The sequence below is a fragment of the Nicotiana sylvestris genome, chromosome 1, assembly GCF_000393655.2.
Source record: "Nicotiana sylvestris chromosome 1, ASM39365v2, whole genome shotgun sequence".
NCBI lineage: Eukaryota > Viridiplantae > Streptophyta > Magnoliopsida > Solanales > Solanaceae > Nicotiana > Nicotiana sylvestris.
This window is the reverse complement of record NC_091057.1, coordinates 149,224,309-149,244,937: the sequence shown is the minus strand read 5'-3', so window position 1 is coordinate 149,244,937 and position 20,629 is coordinate 149,224,309. Positions and strand designations below refer to the sequence as shown.

At 37.4% G+C, this 20,629-nt stretch overlaps 2 protein-coding genes across 2 annotated transcripts; one reads left to right on the top strand and one right to left on the bottom strand.

Annotated features, from left to right (window-relative positions):
• Positions 1–639: 639 nt before the first annotated feature.
• On the bottom strand, positions 640–9,322 carry LOC104227600 (sphingoid long-chain bases kinase 1). Its single transcript, XM_009779879.2, has 9 exons — positions 8,995–9,322; positions 8,076–8,632; positions 7,634–7,984; positions 5,530–5,623; positions 5,388–5,425; positions 4,116–4,262; positions 3,717–3,816; positions 1,377–2,317; positions 640–1,087 (listed from the first exon to the last, which is right to left on the bottom strand). The coding sequence occupies exons 2-9, from the start codon at positions 8,496–8,498 to the stop codon at positions 938–940; spliced, it is 2,244 nt and encodes a 747-aa protein (XP_009778181.1). The 5' UTR covers positions 8,499–8,632; positions 8,995–9,322; the 3' UTR covers positions 640–937.
• A 6,076-nt stretch (positions 9,323–15,398) lies between these two features.
• On the top strand, positions 15,399–16,415 carry LOC138875966 (uncharacterized). Its single transcript, XM_070154846.1, has 2 exons — positions 15,399–16,098; positions 16,207–16,415. Exons 1-2 carry the CDS (start codon positions 15,399–15,401, stop codon positions 16,413–16,415), a joined length of 909 nt encoding a protein of 302 aa, XP_070010947.1.
• Positions 16,416–20,629: the final 4,214 nt, after the last annotated feature.

The window sequence follows — 20,629 nt, the reverse complement described above, 5'->3', positions numbered from 1 at the left end:
TTAATTTTGTAACTAAAATATCAAGGTTTGATTAACCTTAATGGAGGTTCTACAGAGGAGTTTTGTGTTTTCTTATATTTGTTTCTAAGTAATGCCTAAGAATTTCTCATCTTGCTAGGAGCCTTTAAATTTATATTTATAAAAATATTTCAATCTTACGATGTAATTCAATTAAATATACAAAAGAATAAATAGTTTAGTCAGTAAATATTTGGGTTTAAATCATTTATTTTACCATCTAAAATCATTTGGCATTGCATGGTGTAAGAAAACCCTGCATATAAAATAATACGAAGTCTGGCTAGTTGCATAAGAAAAATAATCGCTGCATTACTTAATGTAGCATTTGCTTGTCAATATCAAATAATGCATGCATTAAATTATACAGGAAGTTACATATTATTTATGCGAAAAATATATGTATTAGCAAATTTAACAAATTATATGGCTAGTTGCATAAGAAAAAAGAAAAATTCAACAAATAATTAAAAAACGTCAAGAGAACAAAGAAACACACCCCTCTTTCGGGCCTCCCTTTTTTTTTCCCTTCTTTTCAGCTAGTGCTAGGGGGTTTTGGGGGGGGGGAGGGGGGGAGATGACTTGGTCTAATGGAGCAAAGAGGGGGATAGAGGGTAAGTGTTAGATAACCAAAAGAGTGAAAGTTCCTTCCTCAACAAACGCAAACCAATAATTTACACGCTTTGTCAAAAGAGTACAAGGAATAAGGCCAATATCCATACAAACTACAAAGCCAACTCTCAAAGGCATTAATACAAGTTACGACAAGGGTACACGTTAATATATAAGCTGACATATAATTTGAAAAAATGTAAGCAACATTGACAAAATTTACAAGGACCTCAATGACAAATAAAGAGCTTAATGCTGTAGCCGGAAGGTAGAGAGACCTATTGAAGATATACAGGGACTGCATCAATCACTTGCAATTACCTGGGGCACGACCAATAAGCCTGCACTGTTCTGGAAGCAAGGACGAAATCACTTGCTCGTTTACTGGGAAAAGTTCCCCATCAATACCACAGCTACTGTGTGAGTGCTTTCCGGGCTTAATCTTTACTGCTTTAACCTGCATTGCATAGGAATGAAGCTTATTTTGAATTCAGTGAGCACCAACCAACAAAACCTCATTATAAGTCTCTAAACCAGATTTTCTGAAAAAGATGGGCGAGCTCTAAACTGAAACTGTAAGTTTCTTGGGGCAGTTTATCTTTACTAAGTAGATTGATGTTTTGAAAATATCCGTACAGTAATGGCCTCCATGTAGACGGGAAACCTGTATTAATGCACTCAAAAACTCTCTGCCTTAGTAGGAAAAAAAACAGTATTTTGCATCCAAAATCCATTTGCTGCTTTACCTTGACATATTCAACGTATGGGAGGGAAAGATGTCGGCCCATTTGCAGACGCAAGAAGAACCTTATAAGCTTCAGTCTTCCACTTCCATGGACCAACAACAGATCTAACGTGTTATCATCAGGCTCTGCTTTTGGGGCCACAACCTGTGAACTTAAGCTTTGAACAGTTTTGCACGAATGGTTGCATACCAGGACACCAAGAAATTGACCTTTGGTAGTCACCCATTCTTCTGCAGACTTCTGGACGATATCCTTCCGCACAGCATCTTCAGTGTCATCTGCTGGTCCAGGCAATTCAATAGGATTTTCCATATTCCAATGAGGTTCTGTGTCCCATCTTGGTTCCGTCTCCCAAATTGGGCCAGGGTCTGACATCGTTGATGAGATATCCTCTTTATCATTTGTAGTTGTATTTGCCCAAGAAGATCTAGTGGGGTCATTTGTAGCAGTCAACCCACTCCATCCTTTATCTGTTCTTGATTTAGACCTAGTCCTGGGCCAATTCGGGGTTGCTGAAAGTGGAAGCTGAGGATGGATAACTTCTGGTTCAGAAGTTGTATTACCACTCCGTCCGGCAGATAAACGCTTAGATTTTGCATCAATGGCGCGCACATATTCTGATGGCTCAGTGCTACTACATGTAGTATCCAAGTCTGCTGCGGACATTCTACTTGGGGTCATTATTGAATCAATACTTGATAAGCTAGAGGCTCTGGGAAGCCCTTCCTTGCTTGATCTCCTCATGATGTCTGTGTACAATTCAGACATATCAATGACTTCCCTCTCAACCAAACCTTTCCCTTCTCCAGTTGCTTCTTTCTGCGCTGGAAGATATTCCACTTCAAAACTGTACTTTGGTAAGCACATGAATTTGAGGAAACCAGCAACAAAGTAGCGCAATGGACCAAACCGCTTCTGGTATTTCTCAGATAGTTCCAGCACTACAATAGATAATTGAAGTACACTTACTATCTGAAAATATATGCAATTCAGACAGAGATACCATATTATACTAATAAATACTAAATATCCATGCAAAACACAACTGCTACTGCTACAACAATGGAACGTAGAGAATTCAAAGAGACGCGGCAACCTGTTCCTTTTTTCTTTTTTTTGATAACCGAGAAATCTTCGACAGTCAATGGCACACGGTTCGGGACTTGGTAATCAGCCCCTCTACCTGTATCTACTTAAATACCAAGCTTTTGTTTGCAGCACGGTTCGAACCCGTGACATGTGCCTCAGCCTCACCCACACGTCACAGTTGTGCTCTCACCACTAGACCGAAGCCAGACAGCCAACATGCCAACCTTTTCAATCAACAAATCAACCTTTTACATTCTCAAAATTACTTAAGTCTTAATAACCTTTTTATTTATCTTCTTCTGTTACGGCAAAGCTAATAGTTCAAAGAGGATACCCTCCCAAAGGTAGCTCACAATATTTACTAATGCAGAGTCCAACAAGATAGTTCCCATTGTATCTGAGAGGAAACGAGGGCAATACCTATAATAATCTGCAGCAAAAACTTCTCCATAAAACCATAACCCAGATGATACATGTCAGCTTTTCAAGTGACAAGTTATGAAGCACATACACCAAATCTATGCATGTTTTTAGTGTAATCGTCAGGCACAAATGCTCTTACAAGTTACAATATCAATCCAGTTAGTTGCATCCAAAATTTTTCCTTGTATTTAGGCACCATCTATTCAAGAAGGAACAGGATCCCGCAGTTGGAATACAAAAAGAAGGCAAGATAATTATCCATTTTTCCCAATTCATAATTTTGGAGCCAAAATATATTAGAAAGGGCAGATAGTATGCATTTTAAATGTAATAACAACAAATTATTCAATTAAAACACAGAAGTAAAAGGAGATAGAAAGAACAGTAGACAAAACTCGAAAAAGAAAAAAGGAAAAAAAGGAGTTGCCTTGAGTCTTAAGCAAACACATAATTTGAGATGCTTTCACGTAACTGAATGTTAAGTTTGATAGACTCTTCTTTTGTTAAGTAATCCTAGCAAACTCTGTCATCTGGGACATTTTCAGTGATATAGGCACGTTATGATTTGTTGATAAATATTTATTATAGTTCTTGATTTAGACATTTTAGGCCATATGAAAGATCAAATGTCAATAATCGTGTTCTAGGATAATGCATACCCTAGGTTTCCAAACTTCCTCTTTCGTGTCCGACTCCTTATCTTACCCTACTCAAGTATCTGCATTTTTATAGGTAATAATCACAAAGTTATCATAGCACATGATTATCTTACCAAACTATTGTAAAGCATAAACATTAATAACTGCTAGGAATTAAAAGATTTAGTACCATCGCTTACAAAGCCAAAGTAGGTGACAGTCGTCCCAAAGTGAATTCTACCACTTTGAACCCACTCGACAGCAAAAACATCTGTAGCTGTAAGCCCTCCCTGAAACAAGAAGTCGACACTACATAAAAGGAGTAGATAACCTAGCAGCAGTAGTGATATATTTCAAATAATATTTTGGATGTTTTGATGGAATCAACTCCAAATCATTCCCTGAAGGCTAGATGTTTGCTTAATTTGTTCAGTTGGAGTAACTTAACTTCTGTAAATAGCACTGATCAATTTTTTGACTTTGTTAGCTCCTTAATCCTAGCATAGTATTTTTGTTTGTACTGGAGCAAGCACGCATCTTTTGTAACCTATAATCAGCATGAAGACGCATCAAGAGAGATGAAGCATACCTTGACAATTGCTATGGCAGCGGACACGGGATCTCTAACTCCAAGCACAGTCCAGACCAGAGAATTATCAGAACCAGCAGGAATGATTCCAATTGGAATTGAAATTGCTTCTTTCTGGTTATCCCTACTGAGTAGCCCGTTTAAAACCTGAATCAGAAAAGTTATGTAAGAAAGTTTAACTTAATTTTCTGGACGAGTAAGCTAGATTAACTAATTCTGAGCACATCTTTTAAATGTCAACCAGCAAATATTGGTAAAGTTCACTTTTTGGTTCAGAATGACCAGCTTAGCAGTTCAAAGATGTCAAGAAACTATAGTAAAATTTATCAGCATGCAGTTTAGCTTAAGGCCATAATTCAACAAATGTGAAAATTCTATTCTGAACACAAAATCAATAAGATATAGGGTGACTAAGAAGCTCCCAAAAAAAAAAAAGACGAGGCTGAGTGTAACCAAAAGAAAAGAGCATTCTGAAAATGAAATTGCAAGGGGCGGAAAGCTGGTGGAAGATATAAAAACGGAAAAGAATCTAGGAGACTCATCAAATCTTGTACTTGTTGTGCCAAATGATGCTCCAGCATGTTAAAGATGATTGGCCAGATCCCATTGAGAGAAATCCCTTTATAGGCTTTACTCACTCTATACTTCATGTATAGAGGATCTTCCCCCTTTTTGTATACTATTACTTGCTTGAAGAAAACACAAAGGAGTGAAAATATAATGAAGGGGCCTCAAAGAGTGATTATATTTTCTAAAATCAAGGGCGACTTATCAGGCTTTATTATTCTTTAAACTTTTTGTGTAGCCTTTATCAAGATTGCCAACCCCTTAGATGAAACTGCATCCAACTATTAAACGAAGCACTATCTCAAATAGAAAAGCATCCAACTTAATGACTCATAATTGACAGATCTTATAGTTTGTTTAAAGGGTACAGGAACTTTGCACAAGGTCAGTAATCGTACTAAATCTCAAAGAAGCCAGCCATCTAAGGTCTTAATCGACTCAATATAAGCAATCCATAACAACATAAAGGCTGTCTCTATCATAAAGAAGAAACAATATGCTATTAAAGAAAAAAATAGCAAATCAGGTAACTTTGTGCACACCTAAATTATGTCACGATAGCTCTCTCAATTTAATGCTACTCAAAAAACCTTTATTGAGCATAGAAACTGACTTATTGATGCAAGAAAGGAGAGTAATTGAGCTATATATGCACTGCAGACATACACACTTTGTGAAGTTGGAGAAAGACAGACCATAACTAACCTCATTCACTATCCCATCGCCTCCTACACATATAATGCCTGAACATTGTCCAAGACAGAGAATATAAGAAAAAACAATGATGAACATGGTCTTAGACAGCTAAAACTGAATAGCAGAAAAACTAAAGCATTGAAAGAAATACCATCAGGACATGTACTGAAGTCAACCGTGCTTGCAAGTTTCTTGGCATGACCTGCAGATGTGGTTTTGACTACTTCCAACTTAAACCCAGCAAGCTGTTAATTCAATAGAAACAGAGCTAAAACTTGAGAACAAGAACGAACAAGGATATCCAGTCGCAAGGAGAAAAAGGAAGGGATCATGCATTTACCTACCTTATTCACACACACCCCAAAAAAAAAGAGAATGATGCATGGAATGAAATTCTTTTTGCTCGACTCTAATACCTAAGCTGGCAAGGGAGACATGTAAAGTTATTTTGTATTTCTGTCAAAGACACGAGAGTTACCAAAGATGAAAGATAACTGATGGCTTAAATTATCTCTAATAGATTATTTATCTATTGGAGAACGGAAGCTAATTTCTTTTGGGAAGATCGTTCATCGGAGCAGATAGATATTCTCGCAACCTTCAAGGTTAAATAAATTCTAGGTGCTCATTCATAGTATATATTACACTTCTACATCACTCTTGGAAGTTGTAGCTCGTGGAGGCTTAGAGAGCATTGTTTATTGTTACTTCATAAGTTGTTGGATATTTTAGGCATTCGGATAGAGTGGAGCTTGCCGAGGGTCTACCGGAAACAACCTCTCTGCCTTCTTGAAGGTAGGGATAAGGTCTGCGTATACTCTACCCTCCCCAGACTCCACTAGTGGGATATACTGGGTTGTTGTTGTTGTTGGATAGAGTGGAGAGCTAAACCCTTGAAGCGTACATCGCATTAAACATGACTTGTAAGCTTAGTTATACTTGCAAGTAGATGACACTGCCTCACAGTCACTTTTTTAGCAATCAAATGATGCTTTTAAAAGTTTCCACTTCATTTACTCAAGATCATATTTTTCTTGTTTATCTTTTTTAGCAATCAAATGACGTATTTTTCCTTCTCTTTTTTTTTTTTTTTTTTGATGGAAGAGTAGCAAACTAATGGAGCTTGAACACCACGATACCAAAAAGTTCTTCCTGAATAGAATGTTTCTGAAATGAACAATATTCAAGCCAATGAAATGGCTTACATTATGTTAATTAGCTAAGCTTTTGATGATTTTTGTGTAAAGCTTCACGGAAAAATAAATGTCTCGTTACCATCTCTCAACCCTTCTTTTTCTATAAAAAATTATATAATTCCTATTTTAGCCCTTACAGATTGAACTCTTTTGTGATTTGCGGAGAAATAAATAGGTCAAGGGGCAAACTGTTAAAAATAAAAAGACGGTGCAAAACGAAAAATGATGCATACAATAGGGGTATAAAACGCTAAGAACTCATTATAGAGCTTATTCCAAAAAAAAAAAAATGAGGGATTGAACGGTAGAGACTTCAGACCTATAAATCCATAAAAAGCATCTACAAGATTTTTGTAACAGTGCTTCAATTTTGACATTCTACAGCATCAATTGCAAACACAATAATTGATTCCATGATAAAAAATCAAACTGAACTAGGATAAGGCATATGATTATGTAAATTGAGCCTTTCTGAACTTCATAATTGAGAAGATTTATAATTTGTAAGGAAATATCTGATGACAATTATCAAGAAAAATAGTTATTGTGATGACAACATTTGCTGGTTATTGTGAAAAGCAGTTATCAATTTTTTTTTTCTGGTTAAGTAAAATTTGTGTTTGTTTTTCTCAATCATTTTACAAGTTTTGCCAACCCCAACCAACTTTTTAGAGTTGTATTTTGCAAGTCGTGACAGTTGGGGACGGGGAAAATATAAGAGACATGTGGACAAGCAATGGAACAACTAATTGGATAAACAATAGAAAGCAATGAATAATGACCATAAAGGAAAATAGGAATTAGGGGGGCAAATCAGATCGTCTGCATAACGCAATGAACAAACACATCCCCTTTCTAACAGCAAGGAATGTTGGCTAAGAGAGAATGCTATTAGAGCAACGATTTATTTCATTTACATCCAGCGGTATCATCACGAGATGATTGCGACCACTTTAACATTTTCATGCATTTAGCTTAACTTTTAAAAAAAATTATGCAGTTAGAGGCGCAAATAAAATTGTCAGCTAGGTAATAACAGATTACAGTTCTAGAACATACCTTGAATATAGGTTCAACCTTGCCATGGAATACTTTACTTGAACGACCACGGCCAGACCTTGGGTTCAAAATGACAAGCATTCTAGGAGGACTTTTACATCGTACATATGACTCGAGAGGAAATTCATTAGTAACCAAATCAGAAGCCTGCTTCTTTGATGAAGCCAGAGGATGAGGCAATATATTCACATAACACTGTTGATCTGCAAATGCATTTACCCATTGAAGTGCTTCCTCTGATGAAGAAACTAAAAAGCGAAAATCCTTCTGGCTTCTTCGAGTTTTTAAAAAACCTCTTCTAAGGGGATATGAATGGATGGTGAAATGTCGGAGTCCAGGACAGTATGATACCTGTGGTACGTGCAGAACCTACTGCTTAGTAAAACTCAAACGGAAGTGATACAAATTCTGACAAAACCCATAATCCCTTAAAGAACCTTACCGAAATAACATCTTCCAGACGCAGCATACCAGAACCCCAAACCATAGCCTTGCTAGTAAGTTTGGCTTCAACAGCATCCTGGCTAGTAACCTCCTTTGAGGCTTCTAACTCAGAATTTTTATTTGCCTTCCCCTTGTCCAAAACCAGCTTTCCAGAAAACACTTCATATCCGAGCAGGTCAGACTGCTCATCCCCGATGTCAATCCTGTGCTCCTCATTTTTCTCTTTCTTAGGGTCATTATTACTCAGACTAAGTTCTCCACGTATCGAACTTCTTCCTTTGCTTCGTTTTTCAGGGAAAACAACCGGAGATGAATGCTGCCCTGCTGTTGTAATCTGGGAACACAGCCCGAGACGTCGAAGAGACTGCTGAGTTGTAAGTCTCAAAGAATTATTTTTAGCAAGACTCCCACTCTTCTGCATATTTCTCCTCACCGAGCAAAAGAGAGAGAATACAGTTGAACAATAACGGATTCCTCTAATGCTTAAGTGTATCAAGATCCAGAAAATAGCTAACTCAGAGCCTAAAAAATTCACATCCAACCAAATGACCAAACCTGCATCATGATAATTTCAAATTGGTGAATACATTTTAAATAAATCATTATATAATCCAGAGCAAAACAACGAATCACACTCTCCGGATCAGAATAACCAAAATTCATCTAGAAAACAACCACCCAATCGACTAAAATTCTCAAGCCAAAAACTAACTGTAATCTCTCAACAGCAAAACTTTCATCAGAGATTACATATTATGAAAGCATTCACTAAATCATATGAAAATGCAAACAGCACGTCACTCTCCAGATCAAAATTACCAAACTGGTTAAAATTGACGAACCTGAGATTAGCTTTAGGCGTTCCACGAAGCAAAATATGGGCACGAACAAAAAATAAAAGGAAAAAGAATACAAACCTGATTGCTAGGGTTTTTATTCGAAAATTGAGAACTTTAGTCAAAATCTACGGTTCTCGAATGCTGTGGTGAAAATCGGTAATCCTCAATTGATGTTAGCAGCGAAAATCTCATCGGAGAAAATGCGTTTTGAACCGGCGGTTCACGGAGAGCCGAGGAGAAATGACCCGATACTTCACATATGGGGAGAGTTTGGAGAGAAGGGAAAAGGAAAATACAGAGAAAGGAGAAATCGCTTTTTCCGTCCACTTTCTCTCATCTACCAAACAGGAGCAAATAAAAAAAAATCCTTCTCTTTTTTCCCTAATGATAAAGTGTTTCCTCTACTGTGGGATGATATAATTTGTTACTAATTTAAATGGATCTACTTTAGCTTTAGCTTTAGGACATGGAACAAAAAATAATTTGTCAATTGTTCTTGTTTTATCTAAATAACCTAATGTTTTTGTTTCAATTGAATATCTTAATTTGGTTTTGTGCTTGGTATTAGGTATGTGGACGAGTAGTTAGTTGGTGTATTATGTGACGTCATGCCTTTACTTTTAATATTATTATTATTTTTAGATGGGAATAAAATGAATTTTTTTTTAGAAAATAACATAAGAAGAATGATTTTAAAATATCCCTTCTTCAAGAGGTTGACATTATTTGACAACAACAAAAGAGAAGATGGACATTTATTTTGAAAAACATAAACTAATATATTCTCATGCATAGGCGCATATTACATTAAAACTGAATGTGTTACAAAAGAAACTTCAAATTATAGTTAAATCGTGGTAAATTAATACTCCCTCTATTTAATTTAAGTTGCACCATTAATTTAGCACGGAATTCAAATGTTGATTTGGTGTATACTTGATTAAAGTAGTAGCGAAAATATTGTGAAAGTTAGTTAAATAACAGAAAATCGCATTAAAATTTTCTTAGCTAAAAACCCACATTACAGTTTTCACTTGAATAATTAGGTAGACTTTTAGTCCTAAGTTTCTGAAACATGTAATGGATAATAATTCTCTAATTACTGGTGCCAAACATTTGGATATTTCAAATTTATAAAATGGATAATATAAATTTTGATGAACTACTTACTAATGTATGTGTATGTTTATGTGACTAGATATTTGTATCACTGTATGTATGTACTTATTTTTTTGTATATATATATTTCGATTACCTATTGCTTGTGAAATTATTATTAGACATTGAAAACATTTCATTACCCTTTACTAAAAAAAATGATGTAATTATAGAAGTTAACTTGAAAATATATTTCATATAATGAGTTAGATATATCTACAATATTCAACATTAGTAAAATATGTCTCGATTCAATCTCAGAAGCTTATTACTTATAGAACTCAAAATTAAAAGATTGCGTGAAAGTAAGGACAAAATTGGAAGAATGTGTAGTACCCCAATGTATAAAAACATGTCTAAAACTTGAAACAATACTGTTTTATATCTAATAAAATCGATATATGATTGGTTGAAGGAAAACTCCAATGGAAAGCAGCAATGGTGATGCACGTTGAGTATCAACACTATGAAAGTGCTTAATGCATCACGTGCGATTATAAAAAGTCTAAACTCTACATAAATTATAGATCTATTGTACCACGTTGCATTAGAAGGTACTCAATTTCAATATATACGACTAAGTTTGGTGTTGAACATGAAGAAGCCATCACCTAAGACACATTATGGGCAATGATCTCCATTTCATATGATGCACGAAGTGTGGACATTCAAGCATGTTATACTTGTTAAATATGAGTTTCCATGATGAAATATAATATATCACGTTTGGTGCATGATCACAAGGGATAAAACAAAGAAATCAAGATTCCTTATCATTTAAGCATGAACTAAGGAAACAATCTATCAACGGAAGCAAAAGAAAGGAAAAGTATCAATGATTAGCTATAAAAAAAGGAAGAAGCGACGAAAATCCGGAAGAAGAATCAATCAATAATTTGATAGATGATTGACGGAAGCTAGTATAAGAAGATCCCAAAATCAAAGGAAAATAAAAATGCAAAGCTCTACACTGGAGATCATTAAAGCCCGAAATCAGGGAATCCATCATCAATCACTCAAGTAACGAAAAGATCTGCCCAGCAAAAGGAAAGGAAAGTCTATCAAAGATACAAGTCAAGGAAGATCAACGAAAACGTGACCTTATTCTTTGAAAGAATCAATTTGCGATTCGGTTCAAGGATCAATTCCCTTGGGTTTGCAATCTCTCAAGATTCGCGTCAATCAAGAGTCAAGAAGGTCTCACGAAGTATATATATACATCTATTCCAGACTTGAAGAAGATATACTTTGAGCGAACCATTATCACTCTTTTTGTTCTACTCCAAACAAGCATTATATATTTTTTAGATCTGTTGTATAATTAACGATAGTAGAAAAAGAGATAAACACTGGTGAGACATTATATCAAAAAGGGAAAAGTGACATAGAGACTAAGTTGTTGGTGTAAAGCTACATCAATCATCTTGTACTCGAGAAACTTCAAAAACTGAAAGAGATCACCCTTGCAACCCAAAGGGACAAAATATGATTCACATTGAATCTGAATCAGTATAAAAATCCTGGCGTCTTTATTTCTTACACTTTATTTCTGCATTATTATTGTCCTCCACTTCCAACCAAGAGGTTGTGAGTTCGAGTCTCCCCAAGAGCAAGGTGGGAAGTTCTTGGAGGGAAGGATGTCAGGGGTTTATTTGGAAACAGCCTCTCTACCCCAGGGTAGGGGTAAGGTCTGCGTACACACTACCCTCCCCAGACCCCACTAAGTGGGATTATACTGGGTTGTTGTTGTTGTTGTTGTTGTTGTTGTTGTATTGTCCTGTTCTTATCTCTACGCAACTCATTAGTAAACTAGTCAACTACTTAGAATACTGAAATTAAAAATTGTCAATTCACTCCCTCTTGTACTTTTAATACTTGTGATAAGCAACTTTGATAGCCTTTATGAAAATAACAACTTTTATAAGGATACACACATCGTTTAATATTTTTGCATAAAGATGTTTGGCAAAAAGAAGTTGTCGGTTTTAGGATTAAAGATCGACATTTTATCACAATCATACAAAAATGAACCATATAATCTTTGATATAAAAGAGCCATATATAGTTAATCCTTTAGGCTTCACGGACAATAACCATAACGATGTTTAGCATAAAAGATTCAAATTTAACCACCTAAGGCAATTCTACCATACAAAATATTTTAATTTATCATATGTTATACAGTTGGACAATTTTTGTACTTTTACTATTAACAATTTATCTCGTACTTAGTTGTATTTGATCTTGACAAAATTAAAGCTCCAACGTAGTTTTAGTGGAGTCCAAATATCAAAATACTTCAGGAAATTAAAGATTCAAATATTACCCATGTGTTTTGGATATGGTTTGAATTAGCTTTTTTGAATGGCATTTTATCTTGGAGCTATGTTACAGCGGGTCTGATAACGAATATTGGACGATTTACCAATAATAAGGATATGTAAAATATACCCATGAATAATTAAGCTAGCGTTTGAACATAGATTTAGTTGAAATTTGGAAGAAAAAAAAATTTGAAGTTGTGTTGAAATTTTTGGAAGTTAAAATTGTATTTGGACACACGTATTACTTGAAAAAATATTGAAATTTTGTGACTGCAAGAAAAAATTTCACCGAAAAACTAGCCCAAAACGGTTTTTGGAACTTGATTATTTATTTTAAAAAAACTAATCAAATTCCATGAAGAAACAATGTTTTTAATTTTTTTTGAAAAAAAAAATAACAAAATCTATGTCCAAAGGGAACTTAGTTATTTTATATAATAGAGACGTATATTGACCAATTTCCCAAGAATCCAAGCCGATAGACTAGTTAGAAAATGGTTCGAGTTTAAAAGTTAGATTTTTAATGATTTTTATATGTATACGGTTAAAACTGGGACTACCCGATTTTATCATTTGATCGGGCTAGGGAATTGAGTCAAAGGTCGGCCTCACAACAGACCAGACCGAGGCGTTTATCGAAGATCGAGGCCAGTAGCGATCAAGATCAAAAGAGACATACATCGAGCAAAATACAATAACGGAAAAGCGAAATATCCGTGATTGGCCGAAGATCATGGCGTAAATCTCGGAAGAGATAAAATCAAGGGCGGTTATTTAGTTAATCATGGGATTTACTTCCGTAATTAGAATTGTACCATAAATAGAATTCCTTTACTATATAAAAAGGGTCCTAATCATCTTGTGACCATCTTACATTCTTGCATATCAAAGCAATACATTACTTTCTAACTTATATTCTTGTTCATCATTTTGCTTTTTTATTATTTTGGGCACCGATCAGTTCGAGGGCACTTAAGCTTGAGGGTTGAATCACGTTTCAAAACTGGTTTGATTTATCTCATTGTTAATCTTTACTACTAATTTCTACGTTTATCAATTGGTATTAGGTAAAATCACTTGTCCTTAAAACCACATTATAAGTTTAATTGTTATATGATTTTTAGGGTAAACAGTTTGGCGTCCACCGTGGGGCTAAGAATAATAGTGATTGCCTAGTATTAATCCTCATAACGCACACTACTTTATGCTTGTTCTCATAAGTGTCTTTGATTTCAGGAATCAACATGTCAAACTCTCAAGCAACACCCACTCACACAGAAACTAGCCTTGAACTTCACAGCGAGAACGAGAACATAGTCGCCCCCGAAAATGGAGCACCTTCAGCCAATCCCGATGGACCACCGACCATAGATGCAGTCGATGTTAGTGCTCGTGTTTCCATTCATGGAAATTTAGGTGCCGACCCTGAAAATAACGTTCGCAGAGACGCTCGGGCAGCCGATCAGAACGTATAGAGCGGTGAAGAAGGCGGGATTAACCTTCGAATGATATTTGAAATGCTGCAGACTCAGCAAGCTGCGATAGCGCAACTCCCAAATCAAAATCGAGCACCAAGCTGAATTGAGCTTGATACATCATAAGAAGCTATTCATAGGGTTGAACATGTACCGAAGAAATCGAATGATAATGGATCGGGAACTGACCCCGCCATTTGAAGATGCTCGAGGAGCTCACTAAATGGATCGAATCGAGAGAAAAGAAAATCAAGGCTAATGGCAAGAAGGTAGAAACGTACAATTCACGGGTTGACCAAATACCGGGGGCACCCCCGATTTTAAAAGGTTTGGATTCGAAGAAGTTTGTGCAGAAGATTTTCCCTCAAAATGCGGCTCCGAAGTTCATTCCAAAGAAGATTCGCATGCCAAAAATTCTCTAATACAATGGAACCGCTGATCCTAATGAGCATGCCACTTCTTATACATGTGCGATAAAAGGAAATGACTTAGAAGATGATGAAATTGAATCTGTTCTGTTGACGAAGTTTGGAGAAACTTTATCGAAGGGGGCAATGATATGGTACCACAATTTGCTGCCCAATTCCATCAATTCCTTTGTCATGCTTGCCGATTCGTTCGTAAAGGCACACGCCAGAGCAATAATGGTCGCAACTAGGAAGTCTAACCTCTTCAAAGTGCGACAAAAAGACAATGAAATGCTAAGGGAATTCGTATCTCGGTTCCAGATGGAACGCATAGACTTACCCCCGATCATCGATGATTGGGTTGTCCAAGCCTTCACTCAAGGTTTGAACGAGCGAAGTTCGATAGCATCACGACAACTAAAGCAGAACTTGATTGAATATCTAGTTGTGACCTGGGATGATGTACATAATCGATACTAGTCAAAGATCAGGGTCAAGGATGATCAGTTAGGAGCTCCTTCCGGTTCCATCTACCCAAATAGATTCGACGGTAGAGTTCAAAGGGACATCGACAAGGAGCACCGGTCAAATAGAGATCGATACCAACCATAAAGCACAGAACATAGAAACAACGGACCGGGACGTAATCCTATTCAAAATGACTGAAGGAATGATCTAGGATAAAACTCCCAAAGGATCATAAGTAAGAGTGTCTTCGATAATCATATCAAGCCTAAAAAAGCACCACGGTTATCAGAATACAACTTCAGCGTCGATGCATCGGGCATTGTATCATATATTAGAGGAATCAAGGATACCATGTGGCCTAGACCCCTACAACCAATCCAGCTCAAAAGAACCCTAATTAAATGTGCAAATACCATGGAACCCATGGTCACAGAACCGAAGATTACAAACAGTTAAGAGAGGAAGCAACTCGTTTGTTCAACGAGGGTTATCTTCGAGAGTTCCTGAGTGACTGAGCTAAAAATCACTTTAGAGACAGGGATACAAATAGGAAAAACGAACAGGAGGAACCATAACACGTGATTCATATGATCGTTGGTGGGGTCGATACTCCTCAAGGCGGGATGCTTAAACACACCAAGGTGACAATCATGAGGGAGAAATGTACCCGGGACTACTTACCAGAAGATACCTTGTCTTTCAACGATGAGGATGCAGAAGGAATCGAACAACCTGACAATGATACGCTGGTAATATCTATCCTTATGAATAAAATTCAAGTTAAACGGGTGTTGATTGATCCAGGTAGCTCAACAAACATTATTCGATCGAGGGTCGTAGAGCAACTTGACCTCCAGGATCAAATCGTGCCTGCAACTCGAGTACTCAACTACTTCAACATGGTAAGTGAAATCACCAAAGAGGAAATCATTTTCCTAGTAAATATGGTCGGGACTATCCAGGAAACAAAGTTCTATGTAATCGAAGGAGACATGAGATACAACGCGCTGCTCGGAAGACCCTGGATTCATAATTTGAGGGCAGTACCCTTAACGCTTCATCAAGTCTTGAAATTCCCAATATCAGAAGGAATCAAAATGGTGTACGGCAAACAACTCGCCGCCATCACTCATCTTCCAATTACCTTTTCCAAAAATTGCCCTCCGGTCTTATCTACCATCCCCAACAATGAACACCTACTCAAAGCTTATGATGCCCAATATTACCCCTCAGAGGTTGCCCACAAGGTTCCCAACTCATACAAGCAGGGTCCGCGGGATGGGCCCCATATTTCAAATGAAGAGTTCACAGGAAGAAAAGGACGAGATGGGATACCCAGGAGGCTGAAAGGCATAGAACAATCCTTAAAGAACAAGCAAGGAACCGGAGACCAGGGTAGCATGTCTTACAAAGAATTATCTATGTCCCCTGACGTTCGTCTGCCTGCGGGGTTGAAAGTGCCAAAGTTTAACTTGTATGATGGGTGTGGGGATCCGGTAGCCCATTTGATGGATTATTGCAATAAAATGAGAAGTGTTGGTGAGAAGGATGATTTGTTGATGGCGTACTTCAGTGAGAGCCTAACTGGGGCAGCGTTGGAATGGCATAATCGCCAAGATGTTGGTAAGTGGCCTACATTGGGTGACATGGTTCAAGATTTTTTTTGATACTTTCAATACAGATCGGGTGTTACCCCAGACCGCTCCTCCCTATCTAAAATGGAAAAGAAACCGGAGGAAAGCTTTAGAGAGTTTGGGTTCAGATGGAGGGAGCAGGCTGCTCGAGTCAATACCCCGATTGGTGAAGAAGAAATGGTTGAGCTTTTCCTACAAGCCCAAGGGCCCACCTACTTCAGTCATTTGATCCCGGCCTTGGGAAAGCCTTTCAAAGATGTGTTAAAAATGGGGGAGCTAGTAGAAGAGGGAATCAAGTCAGGCAAAATCATGAGTTGTTCGAAAGACATTCAGAACACCCAAGTAAGCTCGGGTGGAAGAAAGAGAAACAGAAAAGATGATCCGATGGGCTTTCCCGATCAACACTTCCAGCCTCGACGTCGTCCCCGTGGATATCCTTATGCACCAGATGATCCTCCCCAATGCCACCTCTCTCCAAGGAGCTCCCAAAATCGTACATCACTTTCCCAGTACCCAGCTCCACAAAATGTCTATCTACCCCCACGAACCTACCGAAAACCCCATGGATCAGGTTTCCGGCCCAATCAAGCATTTAAGAATGAGAGGTTGCTGAAAAAAGAAAAGGCTTTCACCCCTATTGGAGAATTATATGCCCGTTTGTTCCAAAAGTTGAAGCAATTGGATATGTTGAAGTCGATTCATATAAAAATGTCAAACCCTCTGTCAAAGAAGTTTGATTTTTCTCAAAGGTGCAGATATTGCTCAGATGCCCCGGGGCATGACATAGAGAAGTGTTGGAATCTGAAGAAAGCAATTCAGAAGCTTATTGATGCAGGTGACATTATCGTGCAAAATCCAGATGCAGCAGACACTAGCCAAAGTCTATCGCTTATTCGTAATGAGACGCATATGGTGAGAATGATCTGTTTTGAAAAGGAATATGAGAATTCTTCTGAGATCCTCAAAGGTCCACGCGCTGCAAAGTTTTCAGTACTATCAGAGGTTGATCTTAAGAACGAGCCGGCAAAAGGAACCCAAAAGCAATTTGTTAAGAACAATGTGATGAAGACTTGTGAAGTTCCTATTATTGTTGATGCAGAATTCAGTGGCTAAGATACCGTGCTTGGTAATTGGAAAGACGGTCTTTTCTTGGTTAGCCAGGGAGGAGTTTTGGTGGTTTTGTCATTTCTGTTGTCCGGGTTATTTCAGGGTTGTAATCCGGATATTGTCTTTTGACTCAAACCCTTCTATCCTTTTATTTTGCCTAGTTTGTTTAGTCATAGTAGCCCGTTTAGTGTTGTCTAGGTTTGTTCTAGGTTTGTAACCCTAGTTTAGTCTGTTTGTTTTGTTGTCCAAGCCCTTTCACCACTTGTTTAATGCAATTTTCTATTTTCTGTGATTTCCAGTCATTTTCGTTTAGTTCTCTTTTCTTTTTATAGTTCTTTTCCTATTGACTCTAATGAAATGACACGCACGCGTAATTCTTAGCATGGTTCTAAAAGTCAATTTAGTCATGAATGAATGAAACAATTTTGAAGATGATATGGACATTTGAGGGAAATAAGTAAAGGCATTTTGAGATCACTTCAAGCCCGAATTGTGTGAAACTAGGGCAGATAGAACATAAAAATACATTATTGAAATGCATCATGCTGCATCAGGTGAAGATAACGGCAAGTTTGCCCCAATTTGTAGGGGGCCGTTCGTGGTAGTGAGAGTGAGAGTGTTGTCCAATGGTGCTTTGTATGTAATAGATGTAGAAGGCCAATGTGTGGATATGGTCATCAAGTCTGGCGCAATCAAAAGATATTACGAATGTTTTCCTTGGTTTGTTTAATTGTGTTGTTCGTACTTGGTATGTTTTGAAGATTGGAATGACGAAGTCATTTTGTTCTACTATCTAAACACCTTATCCTTCGTTACTCCTTTGAGCCTTGTTTATTTTCTTTCATACCCCTCTTTCGGAATCAGTAGCAAAGATCAGAAACACAAGCATGAAAATTAAGTAAAGGAAAAGGAGAAAAGAAAAGAACGAAAAGGGAGAGAGGAAAAATGAAAATCAAAAAAAAAGGAAGAAAAAAGAGAGAAAGAAAAGAATTAAAAAAAAGAAAAAAATAAGAAAAACAACTAAAAGAGAAAAAGAAAGCAAAAAAAAAGAGAAAGAAAAGAAAGAGAAAAGAGAAAATCACAACAACAAAGTAATTCCTATGTCATGAACTACATTCGACCTGATTCCTTTTAAGGATACGTAGGCAGCCTCACGGTTCGGTCTCATCAAAATAAAAATTCAAAAGTCCCCAAACAGGAAACTAGGGCAGAAGTTATGGTTGTTGTAAGAAATCTGATTCTGAAAGTTGTAAACTTTGAACCCATTCAAATTGTTTTGAGCCTTCTATACCCTTTCTTTCTAATCTCGTCCAAAAGTCCACGTTACGGTCCAAAGAAAGACCTTTCGATCAGTCTTCGAAAGGTGCCAAGTCAAGCAAGGAGAGGTAATTCATATCAGGGGCAACACTCTGGTCCAAGCAGAAAAATAATAAAAATGAGAGAGTCTTATTGGTGAAAACCCTCACGGCCACCGTAAGACGACGAGAGTTGAGAGAAACCAAAAATGAAAGAGTCTTATTGGAGAAAACCCTCGCGGGCACCATAAGGCAACGGTAAGTTAAGAGAAAGAACAAAATGAGAAAGACTTGATGGTGAAAACCCTTCAGGCACTACAAGTCGAATAAGGATTGTGAATCAGATTGGATGATCGGAGCTTTGAAGCCCAGTTTCACGGTTTAGAGGTATAACAGGAGCTGAACATCAGACTTGCTCAACAGAACAGGCCACAGGTGCATGTCATGGTCATTAGAGTTGGTATTCACATCTGATAGGTTTCTACTTTGTAGTTTTCTTGTTAGGAATCACCTCTTTCGTTTGTCCTTTACTCTGTTCCTTTTGTCTTGTTTACTTCCTTTTTCTGAGTCTGTTTGGTCAGAACAAGTGATAAATGACTTCAAAATTTGCCACCAGCTTTCCAATTGCACAAAGCGGGATCTAGCCAGCACATCAAAGTGGCATAAGTTAGGAAAGAACAACATGCACACTGAGTTGGTAACAATCAACATGCTTTGGGATTCATGTGAAATACAAAGGTTTGGTATGTTTTAATTCGTGAACAGTGCAACAGACAGAGGATGTTGGGTGAACGGGTCAAAGGTATTCTCTGCGATGAGATCAACAATGAAAGTGTTTAACTAGTGACAAGCGAAGTCTTCCAAGCAAAAATAAAAGTTATCGGGACAAGTGAGGGAACAATAGACTTCAAGGCCAAGGCCAGTGATTTAAGTCAGGAAAGAACGACATGCACACTAAGTGGATGGCAATTAACGTGCTTTGGAATTCATGAGAAACACAAAGGTGCAGTACACATCAACACAGGAGCATGATACAACAGATGGAGGGTGTTAGGTGGACGGATCAAAGGTATTTTCGGTGAAACACAAAGGTTGGTAAATGTCAGTTCATGAGCAATGCAACAGATAAAGGGAATTGGGTCTGAACAGAGAAGGGGTATTTTCTGTGATAAGAATGACAGAGAAAGTGGTTAGTCCATAAGCAAGCAAGGTCCTCGAGTGGAAATCAGTTATCATGGGAAGTGAAGGAGCAATCGCCCTCAAAGTCAAGGCCATAAACCAACCATCACATTTTAAACTGAGAAGATTTTCCTTTGATTGAAACAGGGGCAGAAAATTTCGTTTGTTTCGGAGAAACCCTCCGTAAGGAAAGGCAAGCACCAAAAGAGGTTTGACAGTAAATTTTTAGGACCCTCCTGGAAAATGGGACTTAATTTAAAATTCAAAACAATCATAAGTAGCAAAATCTAGCATAAATGTACCCCAAGGAATATAAGTTGGTTTCAAAGTTTGCATGTTTGAGATAGGATTCAATTAGGAGTTTTCAGGACCCTCCTGGATAATGGGACTTAGCTTAAAGATTTCCATTGGATAACAAGGTTTAGAGTAAGTTTTGTTGTAGGGTAATATAATTCAGCTAAAAATTGTCACTCTTAGGATAAGACTTGACTTGTAATCTTCAGGACCCTCCTGGATAATGGGATGTAGCTTTAAGACCCTCTTAGATAACAAGATTTAGCGGAAGTCACACCTTTAGAAGATATAACTTAGATTTATAATGGTCGTTTAATTGAGAGTTGTCAGGAGCCCGCCTGGAGAGCAGGGAATACATTCAAGTTCAGCAAT